General features: G+C 40.4%; 2 protein-coding genes across 10 annotated transcripts in view; both read left to right on the top strand.

Annotated features, from left to right (window-relative positions):
- CELF1 (CUGBP, Elav-like family member 1) overlaps positions 1-4,644 on the top strand; it is a 67,579-nt gene extending 62,935 nt beyond the window's left edge. For all 9 annotated transcript variants that reach the window (XM_015415748.1, XM_015415742.1, XM_015415723.1 and 6 more), the window contains one exon: positions 2,160-4,644. The gene's annotated coding sequence lies outside the window, so the exon portion shown is untranslated. The remainder of the gene's footprint in view (positions 1-2,159) is intronic.
- Positions 4,645-10,995: 6,351 nt separating this feature from the next.
- Positions 10,996-15,200, top strand: part of RAPSN (receptor associated protein of the synapse) — a 24,651-nt gene continuing 20,446 nt past the window's right edge. Inside the window, exons 1-2 of the mRNA XM_015415642.1 lie at positions 10,996-11,106; positions 11,217-11,492. Of these exons, the coding sequence (XP_015271128.1) occupies positions 11,277-11,492 (216 nt within the window). The 5' untranslated portion in view covers positions 10,996-11,106; positions 11,217-11,276. The remainder of the gene's footprint in view (positions 11,107-11,216; positions 11,493-15,200) is intronic.

Raw genomic sequence — 15,200 nt, 5'->3', positions numbered from 1 at the left:
AGAGGCAGATTGCCTCTAGTTAAGTTAAGATTGCAATATCTGTATGTAAATTTTCCTATATGGCATTGTGATCTGTATTAGTGCCCTCATCCAGAATGATAAAAAGTAAACCTTTCCGGATTATATCTGAAGAATCAGATCTTTGATATATATTGAGAAAGTTCATGTGCCTTCAGTGGTACTTCTCTGAATTACTTTAATTAGAAAACTTGAACCAAAATATGCCTTTCTGCTCAGTTTGATCTCGCACTGCATGCTTTGCAAAAAAAAAACAACAACTCAAATTAAGTGTTTGGAATACACTTCTTCACAGAGAATCTAAGTCTGTTCCAGTTTTGTCATCCTGCGTCCGTCCCCCCGTGTCTCTTTCCTCTCCCCCCCCCCATTTTTCCTTTTCCAAATTTGAACAGATCCTCTGGCAGGGAGCCTGGATATTATCTTATTGGCTGTTGCTTTGAGGCAAATTAGATCAGTCATCTGTGTTTTGACCGATACGACAAACAGATCAAATTTTAAAGTGCACCTATTTTAGTTGCTTGGTGTTTTTAAAAAAGACTGTATATCAGTCTTGAATTTAACCTTGAACAGAACATTAGACATTTAAATCCTTTGAATAAAGTGAGCGTGTTTGCTAATATGCGAATCATGCAAATTATAAGGCATTATTTGGGGCAGACTTGACATTCATGGGACAAATATTAAAGAGTATCTCTTCCTAAAGAGCTACCTTATTTTCATAGAAAAGAAACAATAGTGTGTGGACAGCTATGATTGAATTATCTATATAAAATTTTCTTTTTCACCCAAGTGGTTTTCACATAGACATGCACATATTTACGAGAATTTGCAGGATACAATCTATTTTTCTGATTCTGCTTGGTGTGTCTCACATGTTATGAACAAAAGAAGTCTTAAAGGCTATATTTAGCCTGCACAATTTCTGTAAGCCTAGCTGTATTCTCTTACCAAACATATTACTTTCCCCCCCACCAAGATAATTCTAAAATTATCTGCTCTATAATGGCTTAGTCCCTGTGAACAGAGCACACAGCAGGTCAACATCCTTTAAGAATTCACACATAAAAAATAGAAGACTGCTTTTGGTCAGTGAGCTGCAACACCAAGTGTTATGTTTAGTTCAGAATGGTGTAATATGCCTTTGACTGTAATTAATCTTCAGAAGCTCAGTTTTCCTACTGATGTTTTGCTGCTTCAGTTTTTCATGTTCACCATCTCATTGACAGAATGTTTTCTGAAGATCTGAAGTATATTCACACTTGCAAATTGTCCCAGCTTTGAAAATCTCTCAAGATGTTGCAGACAAATTCCTCCCACTCAGATTGGCAACAGTGACTGTACAGTTTCCGAGAGTCCAGCATTCTTCCTCACAAATTCAGGAAGCAGGAGTTATTTATTGAAAGAATTTCAAACATTTTCTTGCAGGTTTCATAGTATAAAAGGGCTCAAGCTGGGGCAAGTCTTAGCTTGCAATCAAGTCTTAATTCCTTCCTATTTTACAGGGGGTTCAGTTCCACTTATATACCTGTATGTGATCTTTTACTTGATTCTAAAACCAACAACCAGCATCCCTGTTTTCTAAATAATAGCTTGAAACAAGTAGGAAGGATTTCTTGGGCTGCTAGTTATATAAGCATGTCCTATGATAGGAAAGAAGAAAGTGTCTCAACCATCAAACCCTCTCCCCCTGAGAATCCTTCTGTGTCTCCTATCTCTTACGAGCTTAATCTCCCTGAGTGGTTGTGAGCCCTGGAACCATATTTTATGGAGTCCAGTTTTACCAGCGGGAGTTTAATGTGGTGTCTTCCTCAAGCAGAGCTAGCAGGAACATGAGGTTGGGATAGCAGTGAATAAATAGCTATCTGTGTGCCAGCCATAATCCAATCTGTAGCCAGCGTTTCAAGGGAATCTAAGACCTCTGCTTTCATTTGGTATCTGACAGTTTAACATTTATTTGGTGTCTTATGCACTTCAACTTTTACTTGTTCATTGTTGGCATGTGCTGCCCTTCCCTGTCAATTCCCCTCCCCAAGAGGTCTCATTGTACAGTGACCATTCCTGTTCTCTCTTCTCTCTCTGTTTGGATGTACTGCTCTGTGTAACTCAGTGGGTCTCCTTCTTTCTGGTTTGTTTTTTTCTAGATTCCTGCCGTTTGTTCATCGTTGTGCCTAAAGCATGTCGATGTGGCGTTCAAGTACATCGTCCAAATCCTTGTCTCTTCAGCTTCTCTGATGCTTGAACTCTCGCCTTTTGACCTTGTGTTGACTTTTGATGCTGATGTGTATTTTTATTATGTTTGTTTCTTTTTGTTTCTTTCCTTTTTTGTGCTGCCAAATTGGTTTTGCTAGAAAGACTGCTGAAGGGGAATATTTAAACTTGCATTTGAATATAAAAGAATTCTATTTTTCTAGAACTTCGTAAGATAACCACTTGATTTTGTGATTCTGATTCTTTGTAATTGTCTTCAGAGCAGCCTTGCTAGCATACCTCGTGGAGTATTTGTATTTCTGTGATCATACAGCCAATCACTTCTAGGCTTAGTTTTTTCTGTGTGCTTAGTTTTAAAACAGATCTTTGAAGGAAAAAGTAAAATGATGCAACTTAAAACTTTCAGGAGGCTTCTGGTCACATTTTGCTGAATCTACTTTCTGTGCTTGAGGAGACAGCATGTATTCTTTGACTTGAGTAGCCTCAGCAGAAAACACTTGAACTACACTTTCTCCTGATAGTAGCTGCATTTTTGCCCTGGCACTTACTGTTTTTTCCTTCCTGTGTGATTATCAGCCTCTGTCTGCAGTGAAAGTTTAATCAAAGTTGATGTTGTATTTCGTTAAACCCTAGCATGCTTAGTTTTTTGTAACTACAATCTCCTCAGCAAAATGTGAGATTTTGTTTTGTTTTTTTGTTTTTTACAAACTCAAATAATGCCCTTGTAAACGTTTTGCATGTTTCCTGCTGTGTTCTTCACAATCTCGTATATATACACCCTTCACCTCTGTTTTCTATAGTTTGTGCAAAAACTGAGCAATTTAATAGGTTTCAAAGCTATCCATTTTTGGATGCCAGACTTGTGGTCATGTGTCACGTAAGGACATCTCCTGTGCATTTGGACTGCTTTACACAATAGCTGCACCTTGCTCTATCATCACAGCTATGGAAAGGTCTCAGGGGGCTTGATTGCACTGTTTCGGTGGTAGTAGAGGTGGCAGGGATAGAAGATTAGCAGGAAGGTGTGAGATGCTTGCAGTAATATTGCTTCTAAGATCCATTGGAGCTAAAGCTCTTTTCGGGTAGCCTTAATTTGTACCTCTTGTTTAATATGTGACTTGCTGTGTGAGGTTTAACACCATCATATCTGAGTGGATGGAAGCTTGATTGGCTCTCCTGTCTTCACACTTGAAGTAGCATGTTCTGTGTATGTATCCCATAGAAGGAATCTGTAAGCCTAGGCACAAAACTGCTGGCTCTTTCCCCAAGTGACAAGCACAATATAACAGCCTACTAGCTGTTACCTGAACAGGGTACCAACCCCGGCTCCTTTTCTCAGGGGCCTTAGCTGGGGAATCTCTCTCTAGAGATATTTTTCGTTTGTTTTTTTGTTCTTAAGTTGGGTAAGGAGTCACGCAGGGTCCCACACACACACACACTTTCTGACCTGATGGGAAAAAAGGGCAGATCTTCCTTCTCTGGGAAGCATGCTTTAGCCTTGTAGTACATATAACCTATTATAGAAGCTGAGACTTAGTACTGGGTTTTGCAGCACCTACAAGAAAATCCTGTGGTAGGTGCCTAATCACACAAGGGGCAAAGTGGTGTGAGGAAGCTGGGAAGGAGCTTTGACAGGAGGAAAGAGCATGAAGAGAATTTTTGGAGAGTAGGGACGGTATGGGAGACCTATCTCTATGCTAGGTGGAGGGCTAATTTGTTCCACTGCTTCGGACACAATTCTCTGCCCTATGCTGGCTGGGTAGCCATTTCTCCATGCTTGTTAGATGAATATGCATAGTTAGCTTTTTCCTCAGTCTTGTGATCATCACCTTTTTGAGAAGGAGTTGCTTGAAAAGGTGATGGCTGCATTATCTGGGGGTACAGCTGTGAGATGGTTGCTCTTAGGCTCAAGTCGCAATGCACAGGGATGTCTTATGGCAGGGGAGATCAAGACCCTGCAGTGTATTGATTAATTTTGCCAATACATTTCTTTACAATGTGCATTCAGTTCCATGAGGAACTCTGGGGAATCCTGTGGAAAAAAGAAAACTCTGGAAAAAACCAAAATGCCAAACATTGGATGTTCCTTTTCTTTCTTCTTTCCTTTCTTACCTTGGTTGTTTTAATTATTCTGTGGTGGTTTTAATGGATTTGAGACAGTAAAGCAGCAGCTGCCTTTTATTTCTAGCTGCTTTTTGTGAATAATTTAAAAAAAGAAAAGAAAATTTACATTTTGGAAACAAACCTGTGGGCTTTTTTATTGGTACAAACATTGTATTTAACACTAGGGGTTTTGTACAGTTTTTTGCCTTTTCTACTAGAAAACAATGTAAAGTGATTCACAAATGTGACAAGAAAACAAATTGCCACTATGACCAAATGTAGAGTCTGTTCTGCAGTAACAGGATTTAATCAACTCAGTCGTGATTCTGTTGTAGCAAAGCTTTTCTTTACCTTGTTTGAACTGTTCCTTTTCCTTGTTTGATTTGCAAAACAAAATGTCTTTTTTTGTGTGAAATTGTGTTGTACTCTGTAGAAAAATTATGGATTTTACTTTAATGATTTAAAATAACAGAAGCATATGTTGCTTTTCTGATCACGGAATTTGTGTAGTGGATTTAAAAATGAAAGTTTTGTTACAAGTTTGGAACGGGCGAGTATGTATTAAGGAATTTTTTTCCTTTGTGTGTGGTTTCTTTTTGTCCCACTGGGGAACTTAAAGCTGTTTTAATTGCACAGACACACCGACAAGAAGTCATTTTGTATATGCCAAGTGTGGTACCTCCCTTTGTTTATTTGCTATTAAACTGTTTGAGAAGAATTTCTGTGTCATCTTTGTTCTTCCTTATGTATGCACTAATAAATGGGGGAGAGGGTTTTGCCAGTTAGAAATACTAATCTCTCTAGCCAAAAAGAACATCCCAGTGTTTATCATATATTGTCTCTGGAATGCTTATTCTTTTTCCCTGCTTGCACACTAACAATGTTCTAAGCTCTTTCTGTCTGCTTTTAAGGTTTACCCTTTATTTCCTATTCTAAATGGTGCATTGGTTATCCTAAGGATGAATCGTGACCAACAACTTGACCAGAATTCTCGTGTGTCAAATGCAGCATCACACCTGAGTTGGTTTATGAGATAATCTAATATGTTAAAAGACAGAAGTAGCTTCTGGGAAGATAAGTACACTGCACACACACACACACGCACACACAAAAGAATTACCAAGCTACTTGAGTTTGGTGATCCATGGAGATCAGCATTCTTTATTCTCACAGGACACAGATGCTGGATGGAAGTTTATAAGCAAATGAAACATTAAGATACTTCTGCCTGATCTATAATGCACAATGATGTCTCTAAACATAGACATTGTGCTGTTAGTGGTAGCCAAGGACATTGTGGTTCTACTTGCAGATAGCTATACTTTGAAGGAGTTTAAACTAGTAGCCATCATAACATCTGTATCAATAAGTCCTATATATTTATGTTGCCTCTGGTATAACAGTACTTTCTTTTAAACTTATTGGTGGATTGGGGATTTTTGAAATTTGAGTTGAGTAATACTGTAGTCATCTATAAACTAATATTCATTTCTACTTATGATCTTACCAATATCTGTAATTCATGTTAGAGCTCAGCCGTAATTATTCCTAGACTTGTAAGTTATAGTGGTTTTTAACTTTTTCTCCTTAAGGAAAGATGTTTTGCCCCTCTGATCATCTTTGTTACATCTCTCTATCAGTTCTTCATGTTTTCTCTATTCATTTAAAGATGATAGTCAGCATTTCCATACAGTTTATACCACAAAAATTGCATCAGATCAAAAGATTATGTAGTGCTGCATTCTGTTTTCAGTAGTACTCACATTATACAATAGCACGTGCTGTTTTGGTTTTGATCTTGAACAATGTACACTTGCCTAGTCCCCTGCTGAAGCATACCAAATCCTATGTGCTACCAACTAGAACCCACATCTTTATGAAGTATCTATACCCAACTCAGAAACCATCACAGTGTATGTATATTTTTAAAAATCCTATCCATTGTAATAACCTTCTTCACCCGCAGGTGAGCAACTCTGTCTTGGAATGAATTTGTCGAATTGAGAGGCCTCCGGCATTTTTATTCTGATTATTTATTGTACCTTCTGTTCAAATTACTACCCTGCTCTCAACATACTGAACATGGAAGTTAGAACAGCTGCTGTCTTATACAAAAATGACTTGTGTTGTTCTGAGAGCTTTATTTTGAAGCAAAGTGGGTTCTCTTGGAACAAAATTATATGTGGAAGATTAAGCAGATATTCATTTAGGAGGCAGCTGAAGGGCTATGATTACAGCTGTGGTTTAAGGGCCATGATATTTTTGTTAAGAGTGAGAATCTATTCTGTTTCTGCTATCAATGGTTTCTCCTCTGGTTGGGTTAACCTTTTTACAAAGCTCTAGAAAATTTTAAAGCCATGTTATTTAAATGATATTGTGATTGACTGCAATACAGTACGGTGTTCAATTCTGCATTACATCCGGTGCTGTCTGATAGGCACAAAGCAGGGTTCTTTATCACCTATTGTGTGGTGCATAAAACTGAGTGGATAAACGAACAACTCTTTTGAATTCCATTTGCTCATAAAGAGGGGTGAGTGGAATATGGAGAAGAAAACTTGATGATAAAATTGTCCATCTGCAAGAGTTGATTGTAACACAGCCTCATTATACCTTTGACAGGTTAATAGCAAAACAAAACTCATATTTTGTCGAAGGCTTTCACAGACGGAATTCATTAGTTGTTGAATGATAAGCCTAAGCTTTAGGTACAAGCCCCAGTAGACATGTGAACATTAGCTAGAGTTTACAGCGACTTACTTAAGGATGAAATACACAACACAGGCCTATAGGTCTTGTCTCAATGCCTTTATATTCCAAGCAATATGAGTTTTTTAGTTGTTGTAGATTTTCCGGGCTGTATGGCTGTCGTCTCGGCACTGAAGTACCTGATGTTTCATTCATTCAAGATTTTTTTTGTTCAAAAAGGAGTTAGAATTGTACCTTTCTTCTCTCTCTCTCACACACACACACACACCATTAGCCCTCTGGGAGGAAAAAAACCCTGGTCACGTACAGAGACCAGTGGCATCTGTGAACTGCTGAAGCATTTCATGAACTCTTCATTTCCATGCTGTGTTCTAATCTTGTTTCTTTTTCAACATTTCAAGAGAAACTTAAGTAACAATGAAGCAGCCATAGAGTGTGTGTGGTGGTTACGTGTGGTCTTTCCACCACTTTGTGGGCACTAAGGTGAGAATCCTTCTCAATCTGACTGCTGCAGCTGAGCCATTTGAATTCATTCTGCTGTGAGGAGAAAGAATATCGGTTCGGGGGGGGGGTTCTTTTTTGGGCCGCAGACCTACATGGTTGACTTTGGTGAACAGGCTATGGAAATTTTACACCCATGCATCTATGACACATTTGACTAAAGGTATAATGATCACTAGAGAACAAGTAAAGGGCATGAGAATTCCAAGTTATGCGGGGGGGGGACACCCTAGATTTGGAGAACTGCACTGCCTCTGCTTTCAACAGGTTTGTTAGTTTGCAGGCTCCGGGCTTAGTAAGGAGAGGCCAACCACACAATGACAATATTTTGGAATAAAAACAGGCCACAGCTTTTATTGATTACAGACGAAGGAACCTTGGCGAAACATGGGGGCGGATCCTGGCCAATCGAGCAGCCTGCCTGCTGCTCAATAAAGACATCCCACAGCCCATCTACTGGGAAAAACCCGGGTATAACATATTATTGGTATCAGAAGGGTGGCTGCCACTGAGTAGTACCATTTGACACCTGGGGTGAGCCTGGGCACAGCCCCCGAGCTGGACATACTGTGTGGTGGCTCAAACCCCCAGACCCCATAAGGGAGTCGCCAAAGTGGAGGAGGCAGACATACAGACCCTTCACCCCCAAAAGGATCTGCGCAGATGTGCAAAACTACCCAGCTGTGACAGTTAAAGTATATGCACACAGAAACCCAAAATCCCAGGCTGGGTGGGTATCCAAGCAAAAACCACACTGCCAGAGCCTCCAAGGAGCACCCTTTAAATAAAGCTGTATGGGCTCTATGTCACCCTTACATAAAGCCCATCAAAACTTCCCGCACTTCCCCAGGACGGCCCATGGATGACGTAGGCCGGCTAGCGCAGTAGCCTGAGGCTCCCACCTTTACCGCCGATGGACTAAGGGCGGGAAGGCCTGCTCCTGAGCCCATTCTGCAAACTGGCCATGTTAGGTGAGTCACAGCTGTGCTTGTCAGCCTTTAAATGCTTGTTCTGCATTGCATTCCAGTGCTGGATCTTATTAGTCTATAGTTTCTGCAGCTCTGCCTCGTTTCAGCACCAGCGCGTTCCCCTCCTTCCTTCTAGCCTGGCGACAGGCAAATCTTTTTAGCCCAAGTGCTGGAAAAATGCAGTGCCCGCCTGTGAAGATGTTGATGTGCTGGCAAACTAGGAGGGGGGCAAGGGTTGTACTTGGCCAGGCATACTTGGAACAAGTCAAGCCCCTGTGGCACTGCCAGCATCTCAGAAATTCATCTTGGACTTGGCTGGTGGCTGTGCAGGACTGGGTGGCAATGATGGGCATAAGCCATGTCTGTTGCCTTATCCTCCACTGCGGGCTCCAGCAGTGCTGCCAGCTCCTTAGTTGCTTGAGCCAGAAATTTAGCCCTGTATACCAAGCAAAGTGGTCTGGTTTGCCACTGTCAGTACATGTGCTAGAGATTGCTTATCCCTACAGCTGTGCTTTGAGGAGGAGATACCATCTTTTGAGACTTCCCTGAGTATACATACTCTCTATATTTCTGGATGCAAGAATTATCCTTTGCAGTTTGCCTGGAGATACACCACAAAGAGGTGGAGCCTGTGGATTAGAATTAGTGGGTGATTTGGGTAGCAGGAACAAAAGTGGAAAAGCTTTGAGCCACAAGCTTCAGAATGAGAAGCAGCAGTTCACAAGCTGTTCCTTATGTTCTTGATAGGAGATTGTGTGATTTTTCAGAGATGTGGAAGCAGCCCCCCTCCTGCCCTTGTGCCTATCTAGGAATCATGCCATACATTCAAGAGAAGAATTTGTGATCCAGTCTGAGTGCATGATCAAGCTATGAGCAGGCAAATCAAAAGGCTTTTGATGTCTGCTTCTGTGTTAAATAATTCCAACCTTTTCTCTTCCTGTGTTTCAGACATACACAAAAGGATGGCTTTTGAAAGGTGTCTTCCAAAACTAGTGGGTTTTGAAATCTATATGGACAAGATAGGGGGGCACTACATAATCAACAAAAATTAGATGCAGAAACCTAAGGATATTGGATGGTTTATTTCTATATCTAAAATCCTACATCTCTATAAAACAAGGGGTTTACTAGATCTCTCAGAAGGATTATCCTAGTAAGAGTGAAACACGTTTTAAAAATGTGTAATTGGTCTGAACCCACTTTTGCATATCCCTGTTCTCATCATTCTAAGGTCTCAGCAAGTTCTTGCATAGCAGAAACCTAGACCTGGGTATGGAGTTCATCAAGTGAACTGAACTATCACATAGAGAAAAATTTATTCATGGCTAGATCCCTGTCTCTCTGTATTTTTTGCCAGCTAATCAGGCACATCAGCTGTGGATGAATGTTCCTATCCAATCTGAAGACAGACACAATTGTTACTGAAAAAGTATCCCTATACTCATGTCAGGGAAATATATCTGGTTTTTTGTGTGAATTCTTCATTGAAGTATGCTTTGAACAGCTGGTACACAAATTGGGTCTCCAGTGTGTATTTGGCCAAAAGATAACCATACCATTTCAACATTTTTAAAAAGTACCTGTGAAGGTGGATCTGTGTATATCAAAATACAGTGAAGCCAAGTGTCTGAGCTACCGTACAAGCTTTGTCTCTGTGCATAAATTCACACAATAAATTTTGAGGGGTGGCATATTAGTCTGCGGCAGCCAAAACCGCAGTATCTTGGGGCTCGTTAAGGCTAACACATTTACTATGGCATAGCCTTTTGTGAGACAGCCTACTTTGTCAGATGACACTCTTAGCAGCCAATGTTCTAATTGTTTTAGGGTCACTTCCCAAATTATGTTTTTAGATAACCATCTAAATCAACATAGAATTAGATTACCATGTAAATCGACACAATGTTTTAGATAACCATCTAAGTTAACATACAACAAATTGGAGTGTCTGTATCGCACAAGTTAATTTGTGAGGGAACTGACTGGCAGCAGCTCCCTGTTCCATGCACACTCAGCAAGCTTGGGTTTGTGTCTGTATCCTGTGTGAAACAATTCTGTGTGTTAAATCGTTTTGCCAGGCTGCTCTGGCTTCTAAGATGTGCATTCAGTATCGTAGAGATGTGCAGAAGTTCACCCCTGTTTTGCTTAAGTGCCGTACATCTCACAGCTGGAATCCACTCATGCATCTAAGTGCTCTTAGTGTATTCAGTATCCCAAGGGTATAAGAAAGACTTGGTAAGTGTCACAGCAGTAGATGATGCTCTGTCTGGGGTGTTTATAAAAGTAGTATTGAGGGAAGGACAACGGCTGGCTCTGGCTTGCTTTCTGACCTTGGGAGTTACCAAGACTAACATTCCAGAAGAGTCATGTGATCAAGATTGGCGGGCACAGCTGTCACTAGGGGAGGGGAGGGACACAGGAGTGGCCATTCCGATTGAATTTCACTCCAGCCACTTAGGACTTTTTTTCTTTCTTTCCTAGCTGCCCTTTCTCTTTTCCGCTCCTTTGTTCATGGATTTGGGCTGTTGATAGCTCTGATGGGACAGCAGCAGACAAGATGGTAGCCCTTGTGGATTAGCATGGCTGACCTAAGATCTTGGTAGTTCCTGTTTGCCATTCCTTATTGACATTCCTACTATCCGAAGTTTCGGAGGCTCCCATGGCTCTGAGCTTCCTAACCATGCAATCCGTTTTCCTGTTTTAACGCAGATTTTATTGTGTGTGTTTTGGACGGACACACACGTGTCTGCTGTCCTGGTAGGTTGGTATATGAAGCTCTTGATCACAAGACAGATGGGTCAGGACCAGACAAAGCAGCAGATAGAAAAAGGACTCCAACTGTACCAGTCCAACCAGACAGAAAAGGCCCTGCAAGTCTGGCTGAGGGTTTTGGAAAAGACCACGGATGCTGCTGGCAGATTCCGAGTTCTGGGATGTCTCATCACTGCTCACTCAGAGATGGGCAGGTACAAAGATATGCTAAAGGTAATGTAATCTCAGACTGAATGCATTTTATTGTCACTACAGAGAGAATGGGAGTGAGGGTGGGAAAGTAGGGCTTTGGGTATGCTGTTTAGAAGTACAGATATAAAATACAGCCAATCATTTGTGTATGTAAATTGAATCATGTTCCCTATCATCCCCAGATTTGCAGCCTTGATTGTCAGGGACAGTGTGGTCCTAGCCATAGCATATTACCATGCAGGTTGTTCAGTTTTGTTTGCGTTACTGAAATGCAGCAGGATTTATAACAGTTTGGGAGACATTACCTTGCACAGCTATCCTTGGCTGGATAGTGTGTGTGACGTAGCAATTGACTGTCTTTAGTACTGTTATTATTTACCAGCTTTTATACTTTATTGCTAGCAAAGTATCAAATGGTGATGGAACAAACATCTGAATGGTGGGTCATCATCCGGTTGCTTAGTATTAGCATAGTACTAATTATACAAATGCCTTAACATATATTATTTCAGCAATCCTTACAATAATGCATAGGCTATTAATTATCTGTGTTGCAAATTTATAGATGGGAGGGCTTAAGTTGAGAGAGAATGCCTTGTGCAAGGCTATCCAGTGATGTCAGGTTTGAACAAGGGTCTTTCATGCTCACCACTAGTCTCTTTGTTACTAATATGAAACCAGCTCTCATTAAGGCAGTACTGGGTGTTAAGATGTTAGCAACACTAGTAGCTTGGAATTTGATGTGCATCTGGGTTTGGCTATTGACAGGTGGAAAAGATCCATTTCTACTGGTGGGGTCCCCTCAGTAAAACATCTGAAAAACTTGTTTCTTCTAAGTGTATAGTAGTAACAGCTGCAAGTGTGTGTATTTTTGCATAATGTTCAGACACCAAAGACCAAGTTATTTTCAAACTGGAGCCTACACTGGTATGTGTGAGCCAGATGTTACTCGGTTTGAAGAGTTCACTCTCTAAATAGGCATGTATACAAATTCAGACATAGACTGATGAGAAACAAACAATAAGACATCCAAACAGAGGAATTTAAAGGTGCTGTCTTTCATATGGTAAGGATATTTGCCTCTGCCAAGCATCTGAATGAGGCAATCTTTCACCTGAAGAACACACAGAAGGATCAAGTGAGAATGAAGGCCAAGTTGTACTAGGAAGAGGGGGAGATTAATCCCTCGACACACACACTGCAGCTAGGAGTATTCCAGCTTGCAAATTAAAGTTGTTTAGCTGGCACAGTTTAGCAGTCTTATATGTATTTCAGTCAGAAAGAGTCAAACTATCTTTGTGTCAGTGCAGTTGAGAGGATCTATAATAACCATTTTATGTAAATTTAGCGGGAAAAGATAAAAAGGGCTTCCAGGTGTAGAAAACAGTTAAGGTGTACAGGTTGTGAAAAGTATGCTGTGGATTGAACGGAAAGGCAAAAATTATGATCTTGGAACCCAGAAGGTAATAAGATTTGGATTTTGATTCAACATAAAAGAAAAAGATTGCATGGATGTTTCGGAAAAGGCTGGATATATTCAGTTGAGCTTGGAAGAACTTTGGAGCAAAGCATAAGGGTGTAGCAGGGCAAAATTATGGAAATGGCTCATGATCTCAATTTCAGGATTCCTAAGAAGCTGTGGGTGCTAAATTCTGTGCTGACATAAAACACTAGGGCATAGGGCTCAGGAAGTGCATTCATTCCCAAACATAAAAAATGAAGTGAAAAGAACCATTTATTTAATTGGGACTTTGAGGGAAATAAGACTGAACAATTTTGTTAGATTCAGGTGGGTGGCCATGTTGGTCTGAAGCAACAGAACAAAATTCAAGTCCACATGGCACCTTTAAGGCCAACAAAGTTTTATTCAAGGTATAAGCTTTTGTGTGCACGCACACTTCAGATATATTGAAACGGAAGTTACCAAAGAACCAAAGAGGAATAACAAGCTTAGTTAATTGCTCTCAGCATTCCACAATTAAGAGGGCTACATTTACACATCAATCTCCAATTTTGATATATTTATTTGCTTCACTATATTTCCCCCCTGAATTAAATCCAAACAAATGGTGACCATATCAACTGAACTTATTATTCCTGTTTAATCCTTGAATCTGTTAAACATCTTCATTATGTTATATGCTAGCTGCTGCTATATGAATGGACTGGTAATGAATGGACTATATGAATGGACTGGTAACTTCCATTTCAATGCCTCTTATAGAATTGTGCGTGCACATGCAAGCTTGTACCTCGAATAAAACTTTGTTGGTCTTAAAGGTGCCACTGGACTTGAATTTTGTTCTGAACAATTTTGTGTTAATTAAACCGAACTCTCTGCTTTTCCCCTCCTTCATCTCCTCTCCAATAGCCCTTGTTAGGCAGCTGAGGCTTCTACTGTGGCAGCTCCAAGGTAGTGGTGGCCAGTCAAATAGATAGATAGCCAACAAACACTGTTTCCTATGTATCTGATGTGCCACACTTGCTGCTCCATTGGGAATGTAGTCTCTCAGAGTATTAGCTTTAAATTGTTGAGCACTCTGTAGACTATATTACCCAGGGTGCAGTAGGTATGGTACATCCACAACAAAAACAGCACCTGAGGTTTGGGGTGGGATTTTCTTCCTACTCTCCTGCATGTTAGCCAGCCACAGCAGACTTGTCTATGTTATTAAGGGGAGAGAGGAACAGGAAAAAGAGAACATTCCATTAATTCAAAGGGAATAAAACCAAATGAAATGGGGGAGGAGCATGTCTAATAATGATACATGTGAAACTGAATTTTACAATGGAAAATGGGAAAGAAAGTTACATATCCCAGAATAGGACTACTTCTTCATACTGGTAGTCAATGTTCCCTCTAAGCTGTGGAGTCTTGTGAGCACAAATTCTACTTTGTGAGCTCCTGGCATTAAAGTTGTGAGCGAGCCATTTGGTTGCTGCACAAATTAGTTTGCTTTGAGGTCCTCCTTCCTGAGCTAAGGCAAAAATATGTGAGCTGGAGACTAAAAAACTGTGAGCTAGCTCACACCAACTCAGCTTAGAGGGAACACTGCTGGTAGTTGTGAATTCATCACAGAAAACAACTCAGCGGGGTGTTTTAATGTAGCACTAGATTGCCTTAATTACAAGCCATAAGAGTGGGCAAAGCAGCTGAAATACTAATTATGATATGACAAAGTAAAGCACAAATAAGTGTTGCAAAGGGAAGTTGGCTTTGAAAAAGAAGCTTTGAAAAGAAGTATAAAAAGATAAGAGGATTATGCCATGTCATAGAAAACTCCATCTAACACAAGAAAAACTAGCACAAGAATCAGAAGGGTTCTAGCCTAGCCTACTCCTTGACCTGCTTTTCTATATGCAGGGCCTTTGTATTTAAAAGGAAATATTCAAGCATGCAGTTTCTCCATATGCATTCTGGGGTGGCAGTCTTGGGAGAAGGGTGTTCAGTTCTAAGGCCTGCTTTATTTAGGAAGCCACCTTTAAATGTAGGCACCTGTAAGTTGAGGCAATGTTTGGGTTTTCCATGGTAAGTCATCATAATGACTGGGCTCCCTCATGGTTTGACTTCCTGTGTGAAGCAGACTTGATAAAAGAAGCTGTCTGATTCTTAAACACAGGAAGGGAAGTTGAGGACTTTTGTCTTCATTATTAATATTTATTTATTTATTTATTTAAAAACACGTTTATGCCACCTTTCTGCCAAAATAGAGTCCCCTAGTCAGCACA

The sequence above is a fragment of the Gekko japonicus genome, unplaced genomic scaffold (genome assembly GCF_001447785.1).
Source record: "Gekko japonicus isolate JY-2015 unplaced genomic scaffold, Gekko_japonicus_V1.1 scaffold2116, whole genome shotgun sequence".
In the NCBI taxonomy this organism is placed as follows: domain Eukaryota; kingdom Metazoa; phylum Chordata; class Lepidosauria; order Squamata; family Gekkonidae; genus Gekko; species Gekko japonicus.
This window is presented reverse-complemented; position numbering and strand designations above follow the sequence as displayed.